Consider the following 24,695-nt stretch of genomic DNA (forward strand, 5'->3'; position numbering starts at 1 on the left):
ATATGGAGGCTTCAGAATCATGCTTGACATAGATGCTCACTGAGACCCCACCAACCACAAGTATAACATGAACCTGCTCAAAATATATTGCTTGCTTGCTTGTTTTTTCTTTTCTTTCTTTTCTTTTTTTATTTGTTTGTGTTGTTCTTTTCATTCTTTAAGCAGGGCCAAAGTCCCCAGATCTTCCTACGAACTATTAAAGTCAGCTTGGCATCTCACCTGTCTACCAAGTGAGTCTGCATCGTCCTAAGTGGCAGTCGGCCAGGTGCTAGTATACAAAGGGACAGCTGCTCAGTGAACAATTTTCAGATGCTATCAGCTGCCATGCTCAGAAGGGAGGCAAGTCTTGGTTGTATTTCAAACTCTGGGCAGCCAACAGACATGCACCTTGCCCAGCTGCCAAGCCAGCCAGCTGCCCACTGCTCCTCCTAAGATGAGAGCAAGGAAAACAGGGTAACCTGGCCAGCCGGCATGCCAGTGAGCACGCTGTACCTCTCAGTTCCCTGTCTGGGTTATTCTGAGCTGCTCTTATTGACACTCCATGGCAACCTGGGAACAAAGGGCCAGCTAAGAAGGGTTTAAATGTCCTGCAAAAGTTGCTAGGAAAGTCAGCGGCCCAGACTCTCGTTTTCATAAGAAAAGTGGCCATGGAATGATTAGGTTATTATTGCTGTGCTGCTGTTGTTTTTATTATGTATGAGCTACCTGTGATGAAGCTTTACTTTGTGAATTTGCTTGTTTGTTTTTTTCAGTTGCCCCTACTCGGTTGTGTTACTTGGGATGCCTTTGAAAGTACAGCGTGTGGATCAGTTGGCTTCAAAACTGCAGCCATCGGCAAGAGACATAGACCAGTGGGTAAGAGTGCAAGCCTAACGGCTTGAATACAATCCATGGAAACTACATGAACATAGAAGTAGGGCACTTACTCCACAAAGTTGTCCTCTGATCCCCATGGACAAACCACGGCATATGAGGGCACATGCACACACATGCAAAATAATAAATACATGGATACTTTTATCAACCATGGAAGGACTTACTTTTCCTTCTCCTTCTCCTCATCTTGCCATGGCCCATGATCTATCCCTATCAACCTATTCTGTAACCCACCACTGCCTTCAGTGGCAATCACCTTAGGCACAGGGCTCTGCACTCTTGCAGGCAGGTCTAGGACTCTCAGTCCTGAGGAATCCCTCCCCTGACTCACATTCTCCACAATCCTTACCACCCCCTACTCTGTGCTCCCACTTCTCAGGACTCCGCCCATCTCCTCCCTCAAGGCACTCCTGAATCCCTTCCTTGCTGGCTCAGTGCCTGTTCATCCTTATAGCACTTCCTTCCTGGACTGCCAATCCCAACGTCTGAGGTGAGAACCTCCTGGACGGAGAGTACCAGGATTGTGCGATAACCTCAGGTTTACACAGCTGGGTTGTGACTTCTGGACACCAGAACCCACTTCTTACATGTGCATCACGGATGTGGCTGTGTTCACACTGACTGGAGGCTCTTAAACAGCTCTTGTTCTGCACTCAACATGAATGACTTGAGAGAGAGAGAGAGAGAGAGAGAGAGAGAGCATTTTTTGTTTGTCAAATGTGTACTGAGCACTAAAGATAGATGTTTTGGTCACTGTTCTCTTGCTGGTCTACCATGACCAAGGTATCTCTTATAAATGAAAGAGTTTAACTGGGGTCTTGTTTGCAGAGTTTCATTACCACTGTGTCAAGGGCATGGCAGGAGCATGGTGGCACTCATGGTGCAGGAACCGTAGCTGAGAGTTCCATCCTGATCCAGAGATGTAGAAAAAGGGATAGAGATTGGGCCTGACCTGGGCCTTTAGAACCTCAAAATTTCCCAGTAGCACAACAACAAGGCCACACCTCCTAATCCTTCTCAAGTACTGCCACTCCCTGGTGACTAAGCATTCAAATATATGAGCCTATGGGGGCTCATATTCAAACCACCACTGTAGATGAGCCAATGTCTTAGGCACTAGAGGTAACACAGTGAACACAACCAACCCTCAGCCCCTCAGTCTAAAGCTTTCTCGGTGAACAAGTTGCTTCATGTATTTCCTTGCACCAACAAGGTGTAAGTAGGCTCTGCCTCCATTGAATAGTATGATAAGGAATACAGAAAGGTGAAATGCTGGCACAGATGCACAACACAAAGAAAGTTGTCTCAATGATGATGATTGGCTGTATCGCTTTCCTGATTCCTATACCCAGCCAAGAACCTTCTGAAACTGACACCAACAGACCGTCAAGCATGAGCCTAACTTGCATAACTGAAACTGTGCATTTCTGAAGTCAAGGGGAAGGGAATCATGACTGGAAGGCTACAGGGCATTCTGCAGAGTCTTACATCTCATAAGCAAATTCAAAACCCAACTGTGGAGTGCTGGCATTTTCTATTCGTCATAACTTCTCTGAATAAATTTGTAGATTTCCATGGCTTTCAATTTGTCCTAAAGTAGGAACCAGAACTCCAAAGACAAAACAAGTAAGGGAAGAGGGAAGAAGCCATTTCCACTGCCCTTCCCCCCAAAACTACCATTGGAATAAAAGCTACAAGAGCGTGGCTGTTGTTTAAGGTGAACTTCATCGCCATATTCCCAAGAGAATCATCTCCCTATCTTAGCCTTGTTGTTTTCTCCCTCCCACATCCCCCAAATACACATATCCTGGCAAGTTCATGTTCCACACTAACCCTCAAAAGCCTTATCTGCAGCATTAGCTCTGGGAGACACTCTCCTCTTGGGCTTAGATTCAGCTGATTAGATTCAGGCCACAGCTGTCCCCGGTTGTGACCTAGGCTGAAAAGGTGTAAATATTAAACTTCCCTCTTTCTGTCAAGTTAACTGGCTTGGAGAGAGAGGAGGAAATTGTAAAAGTGGATGGATAGATAGATAGATAGATAGATAGATAGGATTCCAGTTTCAGGGGCTAAGGTTGGGAGTCAAAGCTTCCTCCCAAGGTTCAGCAGAACTTCCTGGTAGAGAACTTTTAGGGAGCTCACTGGCCTTTTCCCTATTACAGTTCTAACCCATTACACAGTAGCAAAGACAGCTGGACTTCTTTTGTTTTGTTTTGCTTTCCTGTGAAAAATAACAGGTTGAATTAAGGAGGGAAAAGAATAAAAGCAGTTACTGCTTCATGATGCTATCTTTTCAGATATGCGTGTCTTTGTGCTTGCCCTGGGTCCTACCCCAAATGTTTCTAGCCATGAGTCATAGTGAGAATTAGGAAAAGCACATGGCCTTGTGTCTTACATGATCTTGGAAGGTTTCGAGTTCTGGATGATTATGATAATTAAGATAAGCATTATCTATGGAAGCTTGTGTGGGTCATCCCAGGCTACTGGGGGAGTTCCGGAGGGCAGTTAGCAGTGCTTTGAGATTTGCAAATTAATTTCTAGTTTTTTTTCACAGTACCTTGCCCACCCCCCCCAAAGTGAAAGATGCAGACATGACACCTGACAGGTCTCCTGTGTCCTGAATCACTAGTTCTTCTACAGAGAAAATGGCCTCTCACACATTAGAGGTCACCTTCACAAAGGGAAGGCCTGGATACTTTTGCCCTATATGCCACGGCTGACCACAAGCAAAGTCACCTCATCTGCCTGCACATTTGTTCCCTTTGTGATTTTATTTGATCTTTAGTTTTGGTGAGCACTACCCACTCTGCTCTTAAAGTCTCCACTTAAATTAGTGGATGCTGCTCTAGTTCATGGTAGAAGCAGACATTTCCCAAGGAGCGGCTGAAAGAAACCTTTGTTATGCTGTTCACCTTTGCAGCAGTTCATGGACAAATCACTTTGTTACAAAAGAAAACCTGATAAAAATAAAACAAACAAAACAAAACACCGGAAGCAACTTTGGGAGAGTGTGCGGCTTCATCAGATAGTTGAGTTTAGGTCCTACTGATGGCAGACAGTCCAGTGCGTCTCATGTCTCTCCTTTAAGAAACTAATTTGATGATATGGTAAAGCAAAAGACTTTGTTCTGAACAAAAGGGATAAATTAACGGTAACAAGGAGTGGATGGGAGCAACAGACTCAATATTGAGTCGTTTCTTTTACACTCATTCACCCCTTCAAGAACTTCCTGAAGCCTCAATAACGAGAAACTCAAAGAAAGGTTCATTCTATTCTCCTCCCCACTGGCAAAGAGGGGCACCTTTGTGAACCCTAACAAAAAGTCCATTGAACTTATCCCTTCCCTCCTCCATTGGGTAATTGGGCTGGAAAGTCTGAGTGGTGATGGTCTGGAAAGTCCACAATCCAGTCAACACAGAAAATAATTTAGGGGCAAAATCTGCAAGAAAACTGAGCCCAAGTCTGGACTTCCTTGCTGTCTTCAGATCTAACTGTGGTTCGTCAAGTCAATAAACTGGGGGCTATCTCCGCTTTGAAATACTTCCAAAAAAGCAATGCACCATTTTAATCTCTGTGTCATGGTTTCCACCTGCAAACGCACATGGGGACAAAAGGAGAGACGTTTGTCGGAGACTCCACCTTCTCCCTGGTGGCATAATAGCAGTGTTTGAGCGTGATTAGTCTTATTAGTGGAAAGGAAAGGCAAGAATATACAGGTAATTAGAACTCAAGTGCTCTTCTCTGTGAGAGCAAACAAAACTCTCCCTGCAGCTAGAGTTGTACGGATAATGAAAATGAGAGATGATCCCCTGGAGGACAGAGAAGAGACCTGGAAATCACAAGGCCAGGTAAAAGGGCCTCACTCATTGTTGGCCATCTCAGGACCTCTGCTTACCCTCTCCAACAAATGGTGCTAGGCTGGATCCCAGCATGCACCGTATAGGAAATGAATGTGGATGGATGCTACCAAGTCACAACTAAATAAATGAATGAATGAATAAATGAATAAATGAATAAATAAATAAATAGCGAACTTTTAAAGGGGATTAATAGTTGAAGCTCACAGGCACCATTTCTCATATTACACCTGTGTTGGCTGTGCAACATCAGGAGCTTTAACTGATCTAAAAGTATAGCCTAAAAAAAAAAAAAAAGAAAAAAAAATCCTGTCTTAGTAGAGTAGGGTTATGAAAAATGAACAATAATATGGGAAATCATATAAAGCAGTAAACTCAGTAAGTGAAACACACTAATTATCCAATAAATGTTACCTGTAGCTGTCAAAAGGTAGCTATAAGAAACAGCATTTTCTAATTCCCCATATCTGGATGGAAAAAGGAATCTTTTCATTTTGTATCGTCCTGCCCAGGTCTGCAGAACTTGGGGGATATTCTACAGTGCGTTCACATGCTATCTCAGTCACTGCTTTCAACCAATTACCAAAACGCTAACCCAATTTCTAATCAACATTTACAAAACGTAAGCATTTGGTCTCCAGCATCATGGATGGAGGGAGTGTAGAGAATGAGATAGGAAATATAAAAACATTTTGAAAAACAGAAAGATAAGAGGAAAGTTGGCACGTGAAAGTTATACATATTTACCAGTACTGCATGCTGTTTTGAACTGCAATGGTAACTTTTAGTTTCCTATATTAACTGCTGTCTCTGAAGCTTATTGCCTGTCTGCTAACCTAGGCCGGAAGCTTCTAGCCTCTGTCCAATCTTATCCAGGACTAGAATGCTTTCAGCCTCGGGGACTTACTGCTGAATAAGTTCATCTCTTCCTAGCTCTGGCTGGCAGGTCAACTCAGCTGTTCTGACTCAAACTCCTCCCAAGCTGACTGTCCAGTCCTCTTCCATCTCTCTTTGCTGGCCTGATTGTAGCAATGTCTCCCTGTATTGTCCTGGCTGATCTTGAACTCTTGGGCTCAAGCTATCTTCTCAACTCAGTGTCCTGAGTAGGAGCATGCCGCCATGTGGCCTTCGTTTGTTTCATGGACCAAGTCTATACACTGAAACTTATTATAACAAATGCCTGTGGCTTTTCTGTGTGCCATAAGAATGTTGTGAGGGCTCAGTACGACATAATTACTAGATGGCTGCTACTGCTTGGTATATATTAAATGGGAATCTATTTTCTTTTCAATATGTAATCTACAAAACTTGGCGCCAGATTTTTTATCTTTCCTATTATTTATCTCTTTTACTTAAGCATTTTATACCTAAATTTGACTTTACAAATGTTGAGTGTATTACAAGCAGTTTTAAACTCCTAGTAACATATACAAAAGTGCCTTTTGTGGACTATGCCACTGACAGGTAACAAAGTTAAGTCACAAAGAGGAAAGAAGTGAGCACCATCTAAGCCAGCAATGACTGTGACAAGAACAGTCCACCTTAGGGTACTCATAGAATGCTATGGGGGAAGGGCAGCATCCCACACTCAGGTCAGTATCTGTAAGCATTGTAGTAGTAGTAGTATTTAAATAGGAAACTCTTAGTGCCAATCCATTTCCCTATCAGCTCAGAACAACAGCCTTTATTACCTGCTTCCAGTAGTCAAGCATTTGCTTGTCTGGGGGAGAAATGGGGTGAGGAAGAAAGAGGAGATGGGGAGAAAAATATAGTCAAAGCGCATGATACCCTTACACTGAGGTGTCTGTGTGGATCCTATCACTACGTATAAAATGCCAGTAAGTAAAACAGAAAGAAATGTGGTGAAATGAGTAATTTGGGGGAATGTAAATAAATGTGTACAGAGTTCAGAAACTATGAGAGTTAAAATAGAACTTACAAAAAAATCCTAAGTAGTGTGATCTAAGTTGTATGCTTTTTACAAATATTAAAAATAAAATAAAAAGGTCAGTTGCTGGACTCTGCACAGCCTAAGTGCTAGAGGCAGGGGAATCCAAATTAGAGGTTCCGCCCAAGTACCCTTCTTCCCTCCTTCCCCCTTCCTTCCCCTCTCTCCTTCCATCTCTTGCCCTTCCCTCCCTCTTTCCCCATTCTTCTTCCCCCTCCTGGCTGGTTCCAACTCTACCCCTCTTCTGCTTTCCTTCTCTGCCATCTTGCTTCTACCACAGATCAACCCCTGATTTCAACTGAAACCAAAAGGCACTGCTTAATAGCATATGGAGAGGAAGAATTTGCAGATAACTTAGTCTCCAATATTCTTAAGACTATTTTAGTAATGACCATTAAAGCATTAAATAAGAAATTTTAAAGGGGGGGGGGGAGGACCAAGAAATAGGTCCCCAGAAACGACCCGCTGAAAACAGTGCTAACTCAACCAATTCTTCCAGCTTTATTTAACAAGAGGCCACTTCCTCCTATGATCACCTTCAGTACCAGCAGGACAGGATCCTCTAGGGCACCTCCTGGCACGCCCACCAGAGCATTGCAACGCCTTTAATAACACTCACTGCCGAGAGCTGTCTAGACAGACTCTAGATAGCCAGACTGGCTGCAGCAGCACTATTCAACAGAAACAGAATGAGAGCCACCTTAGTCATTCTAATCTAAATGTTCTCACAGTAAAAAGAACCAAGTAAGATGCATGCTTATGTTATCATCAAACCCAGCTTGTATCTTACACTCAGAGACCTCCTGGACTATTAGCTACGTTCCAATGCTGCACGTGGTGGATCTGTGATTCCCAAGAGGAAAACAAAGAGAGAAAGGGAAGGAGGCAGAAATGGAGACACATACACACACAAGTGGGGTGGAGAGATGATAAAGATATATAGATGGATAGACAGATGGACAAACGAACAGACAGGAGGATAGAGGAGGAACAGATCCAACAAAGTCATAAGTCTAAAGTGTAACAAAATAATTCCTAGGACACTGAATACTGACTTTTCTGCAGACTTGGCTACACTAACCAGTTTAATTATTTGCCTTCTTGGAGCTAATCAATTATATAAAGTAGACCCTGTATCCCAAAGAACTTATAACAAGGGCATGAGCCTTATGTTTCATCTGATTGCAACAAGGCTGAGAATTGCTCTCAAGCACTTGTACAAAACAGACATCTTCCAGTGTACACTGAGGTCGAGTTTATGACTTGTAGTTGGAATACATTTACATAGCAACAAGCAAAGGCAGGACATATCATTGCACAGATTTAGCATTAACTCTTTCTTTCTTTCTGCAACTGTTTTGTGGCTTTCAAAAAGGTCTAGAGAGTCATCAGTCTTTCTGAAACAAAGGCAAGAAAAGAAGAAATCAATAAAAGTAAGAAGCCCAAGACTTCCAAATGCCTGGATATATCATGAGCTAAAATGGTTCCTGCTGTGTATGAATGTTTATATCCCCTCAAAATCTGTGGTGATAGAAGGAGAAGGTAGGACAAGCAACAGAATGTGACTTAATACTCTCACTGTACGATTGTATATCTGTGATGGTTATCTGGTCACCCAGGAAGAGAGTCTCAATAAAGAATTGTCTATATTGGGTTAACCGCTGAGCATGTCTGTAAGGAACTGTTTTAATTGGGTTGGTTAATGTGGAAAGACCCAGGCCACTGTGGGCAGCACCATTCCCTAGATAGGGAAACCTAAACTACGCATAAAAGAAAAATAGATCAGAGTATAGCAAGCAAGCAAGTGAGCATGCATATACTCATTTCTCTCTGTTCTTGATGGTGGAGGTGATGTAACCAGCTGTTTTAAGTCCCTGCTGCCTTCACGTCCCTATTGTGGTAAACCCTATCCTAGAATTGTACATGGATATAAACCCTTTCCTACTTTAAGGTTGCTTCTGTCAAGGTATTTTATCACAGTGACAGAAATGAAACTAGGACAGGGGCCTCATAAAAGAGATAGTCTTTCCACCATTGGACACCATGAAAAGGCACCACCTATAAGTGGCGAGTCCTCAACAGACAAAGAATCTCCCACCCAGCACCTTGAATTTGCCCTTCTATAGACTGAGAACTATAAGAAATAAATGTCTGCTGCTTATAAGGCATCCAGTCTGAGGCATTGTGTTAAGCAGCCCAAAGAGACAAAGATAAATATGCAGCCTATGTCATAGCGAGCTTGTTGTTTTGAGGCAGTTTTCTGCCTAACTTCATCTCAAATTTACTGTGTGCTCAATGTTAACCTCCAACTTCTGATCCTCCTGTCTCCACCTACTAATTGCTGGGATTATAGGCTTGTGCCTCCATAGTTGTTTTACCCCAGTAAACTCTGATTGTGGTTCAACTCATTCATTTACCTAAACAGTCTGCAAAATTCAATCTAACTGTTATACCTAAAAAACACAAAGTATGTCATTCACTGTCCCGATGTCTATCAAATTCCCCCCAAATAAAACTACTGTATTAACAGGAGGTATGCTGGTCAACTTTCTATAACTATAACAAATACCTGAAGTCATCAAGTTAATAACAGAAAAAGGCTGTTTGGGTTGACAGTTGTGGCGGTTACAGTCCATAAATGATTGCCACCGGGGTTCTGCTAAACATGAACACAATATACAGGACAGTGTATTGGGACCAGGAAGCAGAGGAAGACTATTTACCTCTGATCAGGTGTGAAAGAAAAAGCAGGGCTTCAACAAACTTCTTGGAGGGCAAGCCCCAGTAATCAGAAGACCTCTTACTAGATGCACCCCTGCCACAGGAATGGGCCTTTAACACATTGTGGTCTGCTGCAGATAGATTAAACCACCCAAAGGACCACAGGTCACTGTTTTGTTGACATTCTAACAAAATTTCTCATTATTCAGAAAATTAAGTCACTGAAAGTAGAACACGTGCTATACTCATGTCAACATAACAATAGCATGTTTTTGAGGTAGACAGCTGAATACACACAAGTGTGTGGAACACTAGAGTATCCTCCTTTTCCTAACACCATACCCAGAACTGTGAACAGCATCTAATTCTAAACATACTACTTTTGTCCCCTACATTCTATGATGTTTCATTTATAATAGTCACAGTAAGGACTGGCAAAGTGGCTCAGTGGTTAAAGGTACTCATTGCAAAGCCTGAGCCCGATCCACAGACCCTCTGGGTGGACAGAGAGAACTGACTCCTGAAAGCTGTCCTACGACCTCCACACAGGCCACTTCAGGCTCACATGCATGTGTACACACACACACATAAAGAAATAAATTCTAAAATTAGGCGTAGTAAATGATAACACAGATTAAGTATTAATACTATGTTGTATAAATATATTCTGATAGTGACTGAAAAAATAGGAACTCTTTATTCTATAATTTCCAGTTAACATTTTGATCACATTCACCATGAGCATCCAAAAGAATCGGAAAGAAAATACACAGATAACAGAGAGAAACATACTTTATAATATCTAATGTGCTCCGGCAAGACTGGCAGCCCAGAGTACATTTGTTTGCACATACTAGTTTATTATTAATTACACAACTGTCTATTTCACCTTCATCTTTTATTTCTGGTAGGGTATTAAATGGCATCTTTAAACTGCAGGCGCGCGCACACACACACATAAATCAAGATGCAATATGGATCAGAACTGCACATTAAAGCAGTCAAGGGACACTGCCAGATATTTATTATACAAAGGGTGTGTTAAGTCTGACAGGATTAAGGAGCCAGTGTTTTACAGTAAGCCAAACAATACACAGTGCATTATCCTAACCAAACAGCTGTGTGTCACGTACCTTCCATACTCGGGGAAGGAAAAGTCATCATCATTAGCACAGGAAGGATCATTACTCCATCTACCATTGTATAACTGTGGAAGGAAGAAAAAGAAATGTAAGTCAGACACAAAAACCAACACAGGGTGACAGCAAGTCATCTTCAAATGCCATCGAGGGCCCTGCAAGAAAACCCAACTTGTAACGTTTTTAGCACATTTGAATATTCCCTTTTATGGAGCTAAACAAATCTTCATAGGTCTTAAGATTCCCCTCTGGTCAATGACCTCTACTGGCTGTGTCTCTGAGCCTACCCTCCTAATGAAGAACTCAATAAGAAAATAAAGAGAATAAAGTTGAAGATAAAGCACTCTGAAAAACTATGAATTTGAATTCTATTTTACTCTATTGAACACGACATTGGTGGTATTATTATATTAAAAAAAAAAAACTGAGAAGCCCAAGATCACTATGCTAATATGATGCTAAAGATAAGAATTGAATAATCCAAGGCCAGTCACTGTGTCTGAGCCCTCACTTGTCTTTTAAAGGTTTGGAGGTTGAACCTAGACCATCATACAACCCAAGAGGAAAACAAGACAATCTTACACCACACCTACTGCAAAACATGGCATTTCTACATTAACTTTGAATAAGACAACTGAGAGAAATTTCAAGTTGGTGTTGACCTACAACTATATTAGCAGAAGCTCAGTTCCCTGACCAAAGAGCCTTGCTACTTGAATCTAGTGAGAGTCTAATTGGGGGGCAATTTCCTGAATAGAGAAGTTAAGAACACCGTACAGTTCTTCCATGGGCAAGTCACTGTGCTGACATGCTTACACCTTCACCACAGGTGATGAAAGCCGGTGAGTCATCTTCCATGTGTCTGTGGACAGTATGCACATGTGTGCATGTGTGTCTATGTTCAGGTGTGTATTCAGGTGTGTGTGGACAATTGTGTGCAGGTAGTGGCAGTGACTAGAGGACAACCTTGGGTGTCATTCTTCGGGAGCTATGCACCTTGTTTTGTGACACCAAGTCTCTGACTGAGACCTGGGGCTCTCTCATAAATGTAGACTCTCTGACCTATGAGTCCAGGCATACAACCACCTCTGCCCCTCCAGCACTGTGAGTTAAAAGCACAAACTACCATTTTGATGGTGTCAAAAATCAAACCCAGGTTAGCACGCTGGTACAGCAGGTCTTTTACTGACTGAATCCACCAGCTCATTCTAGATCATCATTTTTTTTAGTGATCTGTTTAGTCACCACACTCACTATGAACTGTGTTCAGAGAAAAGATCTGGGTAGGCAGTTAAGACTAAATGAAGGATTGGGCATGGTGGCACAAACCTTTAGTCCCAGCACTTGGGAGACATAAGCAGGTGAATCTCTGAGTTCAAGGCCAGCCTGGTCTACAAAATGATCTCTAGGACAGTTAAGGCTACACAAAGAAATCCTGTCTCAAAAAACAACAAACAAACAAACAAACAAACAACAAAAAGATTAAATGAGGGAGTGGTAGTGGTTGAATCTCAAATACAGCATCATTGGCTTCCTCAGAAGGAAGAGAAACTTAAGTAACAATCTTATCCTGCCTCACTGATACGTTCTCTGCTGCATTATGGTGAAGTATGAAGACCTTTAGATGCTACATACATGCTAGAGCCATGCCATTGGACTCCCCAAACTCTGTGTGCTTGTGTGCGTGCGTGCATGCACACACACGTGTTCTTCGGCCTCCTGAGATTGAGCTTAGAAGCAAGCACTAAAAGTAAATTTCTTAGGTATGTTATACACAGGAGGAAATATTTGGGAGGCAGAGGCAGGAGAATTGTAAGTTCAAAGTTATCCTGGGTTATAGAATAAGATCAGATGGATGAATGGGTGGGTGGATGGATGGATAGGTGGGTGGATAGATGATAGATAGATACATAGATAGATAGACGGATTTTTTTTTGTAAATTACATGACCTAAGATATTATACCATAATAACAATAAAGAAACTGATGCTTAAAAACGTCCTCTCCACCTTAAGTGACTTCAACTCTCCATTCCTTATCTAATACCTAAAACTGTGTTTCTGGCAGTCTCCAGCAATAGCCTACTCAACTCCAGCATGGTTACATGTATCTAAGAGGCACACAAAGGAAGTCCTTGAGTTGCAGCATGAAAACACTCAGAGCTCGCTTTCATAACGTTATGTTCACATAATAAAGTGGTAAATAACTGACAGCTTTACTTGGCATTAATCTCAGTTTCCTATGACAGTCCCTGGAGTCAAAGAGGTACCTTTCAGAGAGACTAGTGTAACAAAAGTCTAGTCATGACTGGCTTACAAAGCTCATGGGGGCTCTTCAAGTGGACTCATGGGCTACACTGGCTCCCTATCATGAGATGAGCCCTCCCCAAATGGCAAGTCCTCTAACATCAGTAAAGAAAGTAGAGATTAATTACATTAGGGATACAAGTACCAGAGAAGAATGTGACAATGCAGGCCATAGCATCACGTAGTCCTTCACAGCTTACTGGAGAATGACAACAAAACTCAGGTCAACCTGACATGAAGTAGTCTCCTCAAATTCAGATCTTTTTACGTCTTTTGAAAAATGGACCTAGTGTCTATGGTCTCATGGAATCATCAGATTTAGTATCTTAAGACTTTTATTGGGCTGGAGAGATGGCTCAGTGGTTAAGAGCACTGACCATTCTTCCAGAGGTCCTGAGTTCATTTCCCAGCAACCACATGGTGACTCACAACCATCTGTAATGGGATCTGATGCCCTCTTCTGGTGTGTCTGAAGGCAGCTACAGTGTACTCACATACATAAAATAAATAAGTCTTAAAAAAAAAAAAGACTTTCGTTAATAATATTATTCCGCTGTTAGCACATCTTTAATGTCTTTTCATTTCTGTTTATTGTGCATTGCTATAGGGTAGACTTGGCCCTAAGGCTGACACTGCTGGCAGACACGGGACCCTTCAAGAAGTAGGGCCCAGGAGGTTCCCTAAGAGCACTGCAGACATGCCCTCCCTATGTGGCTCTGAGCCTTCTCTTTCCTCCTTTGCTTTCTGGCCATGAGGGGACCTGTTTCCTTTGCTACCTCATTGCCACTGCCACCCAGTACCCACAGAAGATGCATAAAAGCAATATATACCCCTCCCCAATAAGCCTCCTCATTTAACAAGTTAAACCTGTATCTCTTATTTCAGGAAGTTTGTTCCCATGACAGAAAATTGAATGATCTACATATTCTATACCATATACTCTACGGTTTATATCAACACGCATTAGGGGTGCAAGTGTGGTATATCTTGAGGACCCCTGGGGAAGCTGGAAACAAGGCGAGAATGGGAACGAAGCCAAGGCACTCTAAGTTCCAAGTAACTCCTCACCCACACTGTCACCAAACCTTCTTTCCTCTGCCATCATCTTTCCTTGGGTCCCCCACCCCCATTTCCCTACCTCAAAACTCCCATCCTATGCTTCTAAGCTTCCCTGCCTGTCTCTAGAGCTTGGTACATTATCAGCCTCCCTAGGGTTAGACTCTTCTTTCAACGTTCAACCTAGCTAAATTCCTGCTCATCCTTCAAGTCTCAACAGAAACGTCACTTCCTGAGTTAAATCTTCTACTGCTTTTTTCTTATGCTGTTAATTTCCACCCCTGTGAAATGCAATTAGTGATATATTCCTACCTATTTTACCTTTCAACCATATCTCTGTTACCAAACCCCAGGAGCAGAATCTACAGCCCCATCTTGTTCATTACAACTGAGCCAAATAGGTGCACATTTAATACTTAGACTTCTCCCTGACTTAACACACTCGATTTAACTTCGCATTATCAAGCACTAACACCACCATCATGCACACCTACAAGGGAAGGGGAAATCCTACAATGTATCATCTCAGTAAGAATTTAGTTCTGTTTATTAATAATTAATGTCAATAGCACACCCCAACATAAACAATGCTTTCATAATTTTAAGCACACAGAACCAGACCCATCATCTCTGCCATATTTTCCATGACACAAACCAACAAAGAAAGGCCTATACCCCCAATATACCTACTTACAGATTATCACCATTATCATATGTTGATTTAAGCTTATGAAAGATGAAAAAATCATTTATAAATTTAATCCCGGGAGCTAATCCATAAATTAAGAGGAACTCAAATCAAATCCAAAAACAAACAAAATCCATGCAAGAACAGTATCAGCAACCCTTGCTGGATGCCGCTTTCTTCAGTGTCGAATACTCCACCTGCCCACTGATTATCTTCTAAAACTTACACTCCAAAGAAGAGGGAAGCATGGAGAGAGAAATGTGTGGGAACCTCCTAATCATGAGTTAATTATAAGAAACATCAAGCCTGCAATGGTGGTATACATATATAATCCTGGCACGTACGGGGTATGTGATAGGCTAAGACAGAAGGATCGTAAGTTCAAGAACAGCCTGGGCTACTCAGCAAATTTCTAGGCCTATAACAGCAGAAGCCTATCCCAAAATAAATAAAAACTCAATTCACTGAAGTGCTGACATAAATCACAGAATATCTATTTCTACTTTGAAAACCTAGAGAAAAGAAAATATATATTTTTTTTTAAAGTAAACTTTTGATTTCTCTCCTCTTGGTCACAGAAAATAGAAATAGTAATAATTCAATAACTCTACACTCAGGGATTCTTCATGTTTACTGACCTTGGGTCTCTTCATGCTCCTTGAGAACTGCTGAGTAACTTGTCTATGTGGGCTTTACCTAGTGAGATGTACCATGTTGGAAAGGAAAACACAATTGATTCAACACTGTATTCACATTAAAATAAACATCCTATCAGATTTTTAAAAACAAACAAATTTTTAGAAAGTATGATTTTACTTTTGCAGAACTTGTATACAGGAGGAAAGTGGCATTGGTTTGTACTGAACAAGTCTCTATGTTTGGCCTGGAAGACAGCACGATCCTACATGATTCAACAGCCCATTTGTTATAACATGTTGCTGGCTAACATACACACAGAAAACCACCCAGCCTTGAACCCATCACTGGATCTTGAGAAGCTTGCAGAACCCTGAAAAATGTCTCGAATCCCCAGGGATGCTGCGGCAGCCGTCCAAACTCACTGCCTTTCTCTATAGAAGCTTCATCCTTTGTCACAGCATCAGCAATGGCTCCAGGTATTCTGGCCTGAGCAGTGGCCCAACCCCTGACAAAGATTCTATGGAGTGTCAAAAATCCTGGGGGCCATTCCAATATCAAAGAACTCTGACAGTCTAGGAGTAATGCATTGTATATCTTTTAATATGTCAATAATGTTTCTTAGAGACAACTAAAGGTCTGTGAGAGTGCTGAGCGTGATGATGGGGAAAAGGTGCTCAAATTGCACATCTCCTTTTGGCTTAACTGCCAAAATCCCTAAATAAAAAGTGACAGGCTCCTGGGCATTATAAACACTGCCCCTACTATTATAAGTACTTTCCCCTGCTATTGCTGGATCAGCTCTGCAATCCCTACCAACACTTGCAATGCTTCAGACACAAGGAAAGAGACTGCCTTTGTATCACTGCCATCTCTTGCAATGTCTTAGGCCTGTCCTCTGGAAGGGAAAACTTCCCATATTTTCCAGACAATCACTTTCCAAACACCATGGTACTTTTCACACTCTAGATGTGGATGACACCAGCTAAGGAGTTAGTGTTTCCCTTAATTCCTAACATGTTTGGGTTCAGATCAAGTGCGATAGTTCTTCTGTTGACCAAAATGTTATACCTGGAAGAGGAGGGGAGGGGGCGGGCGGTAGAGAAAAAGAAAAGAACCACAGATCCTCTGAAGTCTACTACTAGAAATATCGTTTTGATACTGGCCACAGGCTAATCAATACATAATGGACCTCTGTATTCAACATTCAGAACTCATATTAGGCAGTGTAATTTAAAAGTATGGTAGGCAATAAAAGATGTTCCTACAATCTGGACTCCAGCAGAGTATGCAATTTGCTTTCCATAGGAGGGAAATAATCATAAAATTCAACAAAGGACTCTTTTGTCTGGCCTGGCTGTCCAAATTCTCTTGGTTGACCCACCCATGACTCACTGGGTCTCATTGACAAGGGAATTTCTTGACACTGATTGATTTTTAACAGTCTTCAAGTTAAAAAGGTTTTGAAAAGCAGTCAATAATCACTCATCCCTGCTTAGAATTAATGACTTTTTTTAACATCCAAGTGAGGTCATCTCTACCCCACACCTTTCCCAGTCTTTGACTACTAACACAAACACATGATGACTTTTTCCACCATTACATATGTTTTCAGAATTATTTTTGTTGTGCCTTCCACAATATAAAAATTAATTAATTAAAATAAAATCTACTTAACTTGGAAGGCAGGGGTGGAGCAAAGAGAGTTACTGATCATTCAACACCATGTCATTGTCTCTACAGTAGGAGTATATCCAGGGAATGTGCCTGACACTGTGGTTAGGGATAAATATGCATGCATTCCTTCCTAAAACATGCACAATAAATACTCCTAGAAGTCTTATTTTAGAAACGAGAAAACAGACAGGGACAAGCAACTATCCCAGGCACATGTGCTCTAACCCAAGACCATGTGACCAATGTTCGTTCAGTGGTCTTAATCAGTCACTACACTGCAATGGCCAATCTATGAAAGAGGATCCATCAATCCAGTTTTACCATCTATACTTGATCCAAACTTGAATCATTCAGAACTCCATCTAGCTTGACCCTTCTCTTGGAGAACATATTTTACTCACGGTGATTTGGGTCCCCTTTCAATTATGGCTATCATTCCATTTCTTTACACTCAAAGTTAGTTTCACATACACTGTAGTCTCCTTCCAGTCATCTCCCTCAGCCCCTGCCTCCCAGAAGAGAAAAATCTCAATATCAAAGAAGCTATTCAGGAGGGGGGGGGGAGGAGGCAGAACAAGACTTCCTTGCAAGTGTGTTCATGCTCCCGTCCACCCTTAATTCATTCATCAATTCTCTCATAATTCACACTTCAAAATAAATATGGAAATTAGTATGAGGTTCATTTGAGGACAAAGTAAATCCAGTAATACATATTTGAAAATGACACTCTGAAGGAAGACATGCTTATAACAACATCCTCCATCTAGGACAAAATCTAGCCATTCTGATCGATTGGATGGTATAAAAATAGGTACTACGGCCTGACAGAGAAGGAGCTAGCCAAGGGCAGCTTACTCCAAAACCCTTGGTCCTTTGGGAGGGGTGAAAGAGACATGAGCTGTCAGTAGTAGCTGCAAAGAACAAAACTGAAGATATTATGCCATATAAGTCAAGTCAGGGTCTTTTCTTCAGCTCACAAATGACCTGTTAGACATTTGTAATATCACACTGTGAACTAGCAATGTACATGTTGCCAGGGCTTGGGTTAACACAGACTCCACTGCTGCTGGAGGGTTTCTTGTGTGGTGTTACTTTCAGAATATTAGCGTGTAATGTGATCTTTTGCGTGAGATGAATACAAATGGCTCCTTGGACAAGTACCATAGAACTAAAAACCAGACCCTGGATCCATTCATCCTGTGGTAAGAGGAAATAATTACAGACCAGTTCAGGAAAGGATTTTGAAGGAGTTACCCTGTGAACATTCCAGCTGTAACAGATGCACTCCAGAAAGGAAAAAAGAGATAAAGTATAATCTGTAAATGGGGGAGGGGTAGCAATTAAAGGAAAATAAGTAAAGGGTTTAGCTTAGCCTGCCATGGAACAGAGAATTTACTTTACTTTTAAATTTGCTTTCATTATATACAGAACATAATTGACTTTGCTCTTCCTGACACAAATGAAGACTCAGTCGTCCCGGGGACTGAAGGGTTTTGATTTCCTGCTGCATGCCCTTCCTGATACCTCAAGCCTTAGTATTATTTTTTTTCCTTTCCAATTTTATTTGTATGTAAGACATGTGTACATGTTCATGTGGCTGTATGAAGCATGCGTGTGCGAGCACATGAACACGTATATGCGCGCACATGTGGACGTTAGATGCCAGCATCGGTTATCTTCCTTGGGAAAGCCCCAGTCTGAGACAAGTTCTTTGAACCGGAAGCTCAAAGGTTAGTCTGGCTGGCCAGCAAGACCTTGGGACTCAGGTCATAGATAGGTACCACTTCTGGCTTTCTCTGTGATACTTGAATTTTAAGCCTAAGGACATAACCATCCCCCCCCCCCCCCCCCCCAAAATCCACTTTCTTTTGAGGTAGAAATTGTTTCCCATCCTCTTTTTCCTTCCTTCAGTGTCACACAGCTGTAATTCTCCAGCTTTGTTTCAGCCAGCCGGAGGCCATCACCTCCTACCTGTTCCATGACATCCTCGATGCTTTTAAGGTCCCCACCCCCTCTCCCTTTAGTCTGAAAAGTATTCCTTCTTTTCCGTAAGGGTAAGAAGGGCTTCCTTATCCTTTGGGTCTATGTAGAATCTCCTTTCCATCCCTAGTCCTCAGTTAGATGCAGCCTTTGTCTCCACAAACAAATGGTATTCTATACACTGACAGCCACACAGGGCTCATTCTATGGCTTGTTTTCTTGCTTGGGCTTGTGAGACAAGATCTAATAACCCAAGCTAACCTGGTTTTATTATGTATCTGAGGCTGTCCTTGAACTTGTGGTCCTTCTGACTCAACTTTCTCAGTGCTTATAGTATGCATGAGTCTAGAGAAAACATTAAGGTTAGTAGGATCAACAGGCAATACTTGGTAGTGAAATGTGTATTAGGTTTGGGAGGGGACACAATTCAAAATCATGCTCTCTCCTTTCTTCCTTCCTCCCTCCTCCTCACCACTTCCATCCCCTTTGAGTCTATCCTTTGCTGTGCCCCCTCCCACCCTCGTCTCTCACTCCACTGTATATCTGTGGAGGTGAGAAAAAACACTTTTTGGATTCTTTCTGCTCCACCTTCCCTCTCACCCCTGGGTCCCTCAAACTCCAAATCCATTCCTGTGTTGAACCTTGCTGTTCAGCCCTCTGTGTTACGTGTCCCAGCTATACCTGCCTCAAAGCATTTAATTTGGGGCAAACATTGCCCTGTATTTATCATTTTTCTCTGGATCCCCCAAACAAACATCAGTACTCTGTTTGACTGCAAGCCTGCTTGGTGACTTCCCTTCCCAGTAACCAGGCATTCAAGGTGAACTAAAACCTTAGTTTTCGTCATGAGTCTACCCTGTATTTGGTCTAGGTAGGAAAAGAAAGTCAAGGTGTAAGTTTGATACTACTTGGTAAGGAAGCGACTTGAGGGTGGAAGGGGCTTCTGTGACCTCAATTTAATGTAGAAGCAACTGAGCATTTGAGATAAATTAAAAGAGATCACTTCTAACTTGGGTTCCAGCTTTCCAGCGTACTATCCAAGAGAAGCAGCCAGACAGAAAGGCGCTGGCAGACTCTGGGTGCACCAGACAGCTCCTGGTGGACAATAGCCCATTTGGAAAGACCTGCTTGGATCTCTCATTGCAGACACCAGCTGATATGCCCAGAGCCATCCCTAGTGACTCTGGGACAATTTTGGTAGCTTGAAAACATGGCTCCTACAAGTCAGAAATTGACATATTATCTCCCCCATGTCTTCTAAGAGTTATTGACGCTATTCAGAAAGTCATGCTTCTGTGCCTATTAATAACCTCAGAAAGAACCTCGAGGAGGTGTCAAGATAAAAACGGAGCTGGCTGGGGGAAGCCAAAGACTCAATCAGAGGTTACAGTTGCAATTAGTACATTTGAGAAGAGAGAAAAGAAAGACATAACATCTTCTGTGTTCAATGTAATCACTTCGGGAAGCTTAAAACAAAACACTTAGCCAATGAACTCAAGCGCCGAGAGGAGTACACGGAAATCTACAGAAAAGGAAATCCTCTAGGACTCATCTCTTTATAGAGATCACATTGCTGAGGAGTTGCCTGCACAACGGTTATTTCAGAGAAGTTTGCCTACAAGGCTGATTATCACTGAGCCTTTTATAGTTATTTACACCTCTGTAGAGTTTCTGTAAGTGACACACTAAGTTGCAACTGGATCAACGTACTCTAAATAATGGAATCACTAATTAATCTTTAAAAGGACTTTTCACAGTGGTCTTTCTCCACTCCCCTCCCCCAGGAGAGTGTGATTAATGGAATTTTCTCACAATTTAGCTTGGAATATGCTTTTGCCAGTCAAGCAGCTACAACAGAATCAGATAATTGTGGAATGACTCAACAAACGCACAGCTGTTCATTTAAATATATCCGTCAAAAGTATAAATACAATCATGAGAAAGCAAAGGAGCCATGTACCACGGTCAGAGCACAAGTTGAACGGCTTAGCATTCAAGTAACCACAACAGAAACCAAGGAGGTGCTGGGAAATGGGGCGAGTTGGGAGGGGGGGAGGCAGACTGCAGACTTCTCGATGCATATACTCCATGGAAAGAGACCAGAAAACAGTTATAACCCAACGACCATCCACCCAACCCAAACCACTCACTGACCTAACGGGAGCAATGTTCAAAATAAAATTAAGTGCACTGTATTCAATGAGGTTTTTTTGTTTTTGTTTTTGTTTTTGTTTTTTATAATAGATGATATCTCAAGTACATAGAAACAGAAAGCCTACAGGGTAGAAACAATTTATTTTATCTTATGAAAAAGAGTGGATACCTCTCCACCCCCAAACCCCCAACACACGCACAAATAAACAACACAATTTAAAAACAAAACAAGCAACCACCTACTCTCCATCTCCAAAGATATATAACTGACTTCCTCTGTTCTTCCATTTTCTTCCTGGAGTATTCTAATGAGAATCTCAAGCATTATATCATCTCTTCTGCTAGCTCCCTAATAGTTAAGCCTAGATGGAGATAGAGATACAGATACAGATACACAGATACAGATGCAGATATACAGATACAGATACATCCACAAGCCCAGTATATTACTCCAATATCATCTAAAATCAAATCAGTCTTTAAACTCAGTAGGTAAACTGTTGACTGTAAATAATCTGTGTCTAGAGAAATGAGGAAGACTAGGAACAGTGTACATTTTTTAAAAGGAGGTTATTGGTTCTTTTAGAATGGTCAGTATTGGTGCAGTGTAAGCATTGCGACATTCTGGCAATGCTATATGCCTAGTGCTGACGAAATAAGTAACTGTGGCCAATATTGTTGCTCCTCAGTGTCCCTATGGACCAGTCTTTTGTGTGAAATAAAGAAGATATAGGTGTAACAGCAACACTTAAGCAAAAACCTCCGAAATTAAATTTAAATTGGAAATATTTGGGAGAAATGTTTTATTCATGATTCCAGAACCTGCACACACACACACACACACACACACACACACACACACACACACACACACAAATAGCTTCAAATAATGGCCATCCAGTAACAGTGAGCATTGCTGCTGCCCAGGTTGCTGTATTAAAGTGCCATTTCCCATCGAAAGAGAATCAAAGCAAGAAGAGAGTCACCAAAGTCTATCTAGAAAAAAATGAGAAGTCCAATGGCTGGGTTCATTAACAACTCATAAATAGAGAAAAATAGAGAAAGAATGATTTTGTGGGGAAAATCTGAAGTTTAAAAGTCTTACTAAACAGGAGAAGAAGGAGCCATACTAAACCATACTGCTATGTGTGGACCCCTTCATGATAAAACCATAGAAAATGACAAGGAAACAATTATTGTACCCTGTATATTACCAATGTGCTTGACCTGTGTGAAAGTCACAAAAATCTCACTTTATCAGAATTAACTAAGCTAGATATGTTGGTTGTGCAACAGTTTCCTCTAGGATCCAAACATTCCAGTACACAGGTAAGCCCCTTAAACAGGAAAGTAAAGAAGTCAACATAGCTCCAGGAAGTCCCTGAAACTGACCAGACTCACTAGGCACCTATCTGCTAGGATAAGCAATGAAAGCTGAGAGTGCCTCGCAGGCGGAAGGAAGCTGGGCTGCAAAGAAGAGTCCAGACAAGCAGAGCTGCCAAGAAGACTCCAACTCCAGACCAGCTGCCTGGAAAACAAACCCCAGCTGAGCTGCCTAGAAGAGGTTTAGACTAGACTTGGAAAGGACACTCTCCAATCTGTTGTGGTGCCTGCATGCTGTACAGTGTGCTCCAGATTCCCAGCCCTGTGAGCTGTCACCCATGCTGGGGTGAGCCTTGGTAACACAGCTGTCTTTGAGTCATTTAGTAACCTCTCACCCATACTCCTGTACAGAACACCAATAAAAGTCATCAGTTCACCCAGCAGAACTTTGATGGTATCCTTATTTTGGTTTGTTGTGGGATCCCCATCTGGTGTGGGCAGATGTGCTGTGTGCTGCATCTTCTCAGGGAAAGTTCTGTCAGACCACAAAGCTTCAAGAGTAAATCAGTTTTACAGTTGAAAAAAAGTCAAAGATCAAAGCTGAATGTGTGCTGCTTTACACACACACACACACACACACACACACACACTAACAAGCAAAGTACATCAGATTCAGTTATGAAAAATTCTGTCCAGGTTTGTGTGTTCCAGTCAAGTCTAAGCTTCCAAAACATATTTTCTTTAACTTCAACCTTAGAATATCTGGGTTATTTTTTTTTCAAGATCTGAGTTTATTTTTAATAGAATTGGAAAAAAAAATCAGTACCAGTTTTCTTGTTAAGAAATCACTTATTAATATAAAATTAACACCATATCATATAAGCTGGTCCTTACTCCTCCTACCTGCTTCAATGATGTCAGTTTCTAGTGCCCAAGGACAGACACAGAAGGACCAGCATCCAGATCAGTGTTTCCCAAAGTGACTACGCAACATGATCACCAAAATTAACACCTTGACCATATGAACCCCCTCTAACAAAGTTTACGCCAAACCCCATGCTATTAGCAGCTTTCTTTGTTGCATGAGGAAAATGGTGATCAGAATAGGACTCTCTTAAATGTTTTTATTTTTAAAAAGCATAAGCCAAATAAAGCAACAAATATAAAAATCCTATAAAACAAAGCAAGACAGGGAGACAGCATAGCCAAGAAAGCACATTAGGGTTTTAAGTTCTCATATCTGCACAGACAGACAAATTAATTGAAACTACATGTAATCTCAGAAACAGGCCAAAATATAGAGGGAAATTCATATGTAAATGAAGCCAAGGCTGGTGATTCATGCCTATATTCTTTGCAGTAAGGAGGCTGAGGCTCAAGGGTCTAGAGTTCAAGGTCAGCCTGGAACTATTATTTGGCCATGTCAAAGAAAGTGTGTGTGGAGGATTTTCAGAGAAAATAAACAGTGAGCAAATAAAAAGATTGGAACTATTTAATAAACTGACTACAGTTTCACTCTGCCAGAAGACAAAGCAGTGACTGCCAGTAGCAGGAAGGCACAGAAATAACGAAGCCAATGTGTTCACAGGACTAAGTTGTCACTGACCACACAGGCTGTAGTGAACTCTGCAAACCCTAACTAACACTTGCCCTGAACTTTCACCTTTGTTCCTGCCACTGACAGGACCTGATAAGACCTTCCACAATGACACTCCTGGCCAATGGGAAAGAAGGAACCCCGGTTTCACAACATAGGTGGACAGGTCTGTTCCGCCCAGCTGTTTTCTTCACACTGGGACTGTTCAGTGAGAAAAAAAAAGTAAACGTCTGTGTCCTTAGAACCATAGTGTATTTCAGTCCCTTGGTTACAGTGGGTCAGCCACAGTAATACAGCTTCTAGACAGAAATCCAATTGGATTATACGTAGCATTCCACTTAGAGCAAAGAGTTAACTCTTAAATAAAAACCACATCACATCAGCCAGAAGCAGGACAAGGGTCTCGTAATCTGCCACTGAGAGAAATGTCTTTACTGACACAAATGTCCGACACCACTAAATGACAGACTGTATATTTATCTCTACAAATCTATTCGGTGTTTTATCGACTATCTCCTCCACTAGAATCCAAGTTTCATTGAGCAAAACTGGAGTCTGTTTTCTCTTCTACTGTACAGCTGGGTACGTAGAATAAGATCTTAATATGTAAAAGACATTTGGTAAATATTTGTTGAATGAAGGTATCTAACTACGTGGAATGTTTAATAATCAGCAAAGCAAAATTTTTATACACATGACCAAAGATAGTACAAACAGTGCAAACCACAAGAAGCAAA

General features: G+C 41.6%; 1 protein-coding gene across 2 annotated transcripts in view; it reads right to left on the bottom strand.

Moving 5' to 3' along the window:
• Acvr1 (activin A receptor type 1) overlaps nucleotides 1-24,695 on the bottom strand; it is a 119,959-nt gene that overhangs the window by 41,774 nt on the left and 53,490 nt on the right. For both annotated transcript variants that reach the window (XM_034495429.2, XM_034495428.2), the window contains one exon: nucleotides 10,536-10,609. In XM_034495429.2, the coding sequence (XP_034351320.1) occupies nucleotides 10,536-10,602 (67 nt within the window). In that variant the 5' untranslated portion in view covers nucleotides 10,603-10,609. The remainder of the gene's footprint in view (nucleotides 1-10,535; nucleotides 10,610-24,695) is intronic.

The sequence above is a fragment of the Arvicanthis niloticus genome, chromosome 2 (assembly GCF_011762505.2).
Source record: "Arvicanthis niloticus isolate mArvNil1 chromosome 2, mArvNil1.pat.X, whole genome shotgun sequence".
NCBI classification, from domain to species: domain Eukaryota; kingdom Metazoa; phylum Chordata; class Mammalia; order Rodentia; family Muridae; genus Arvicanthis; species Arvicanthis niloticus.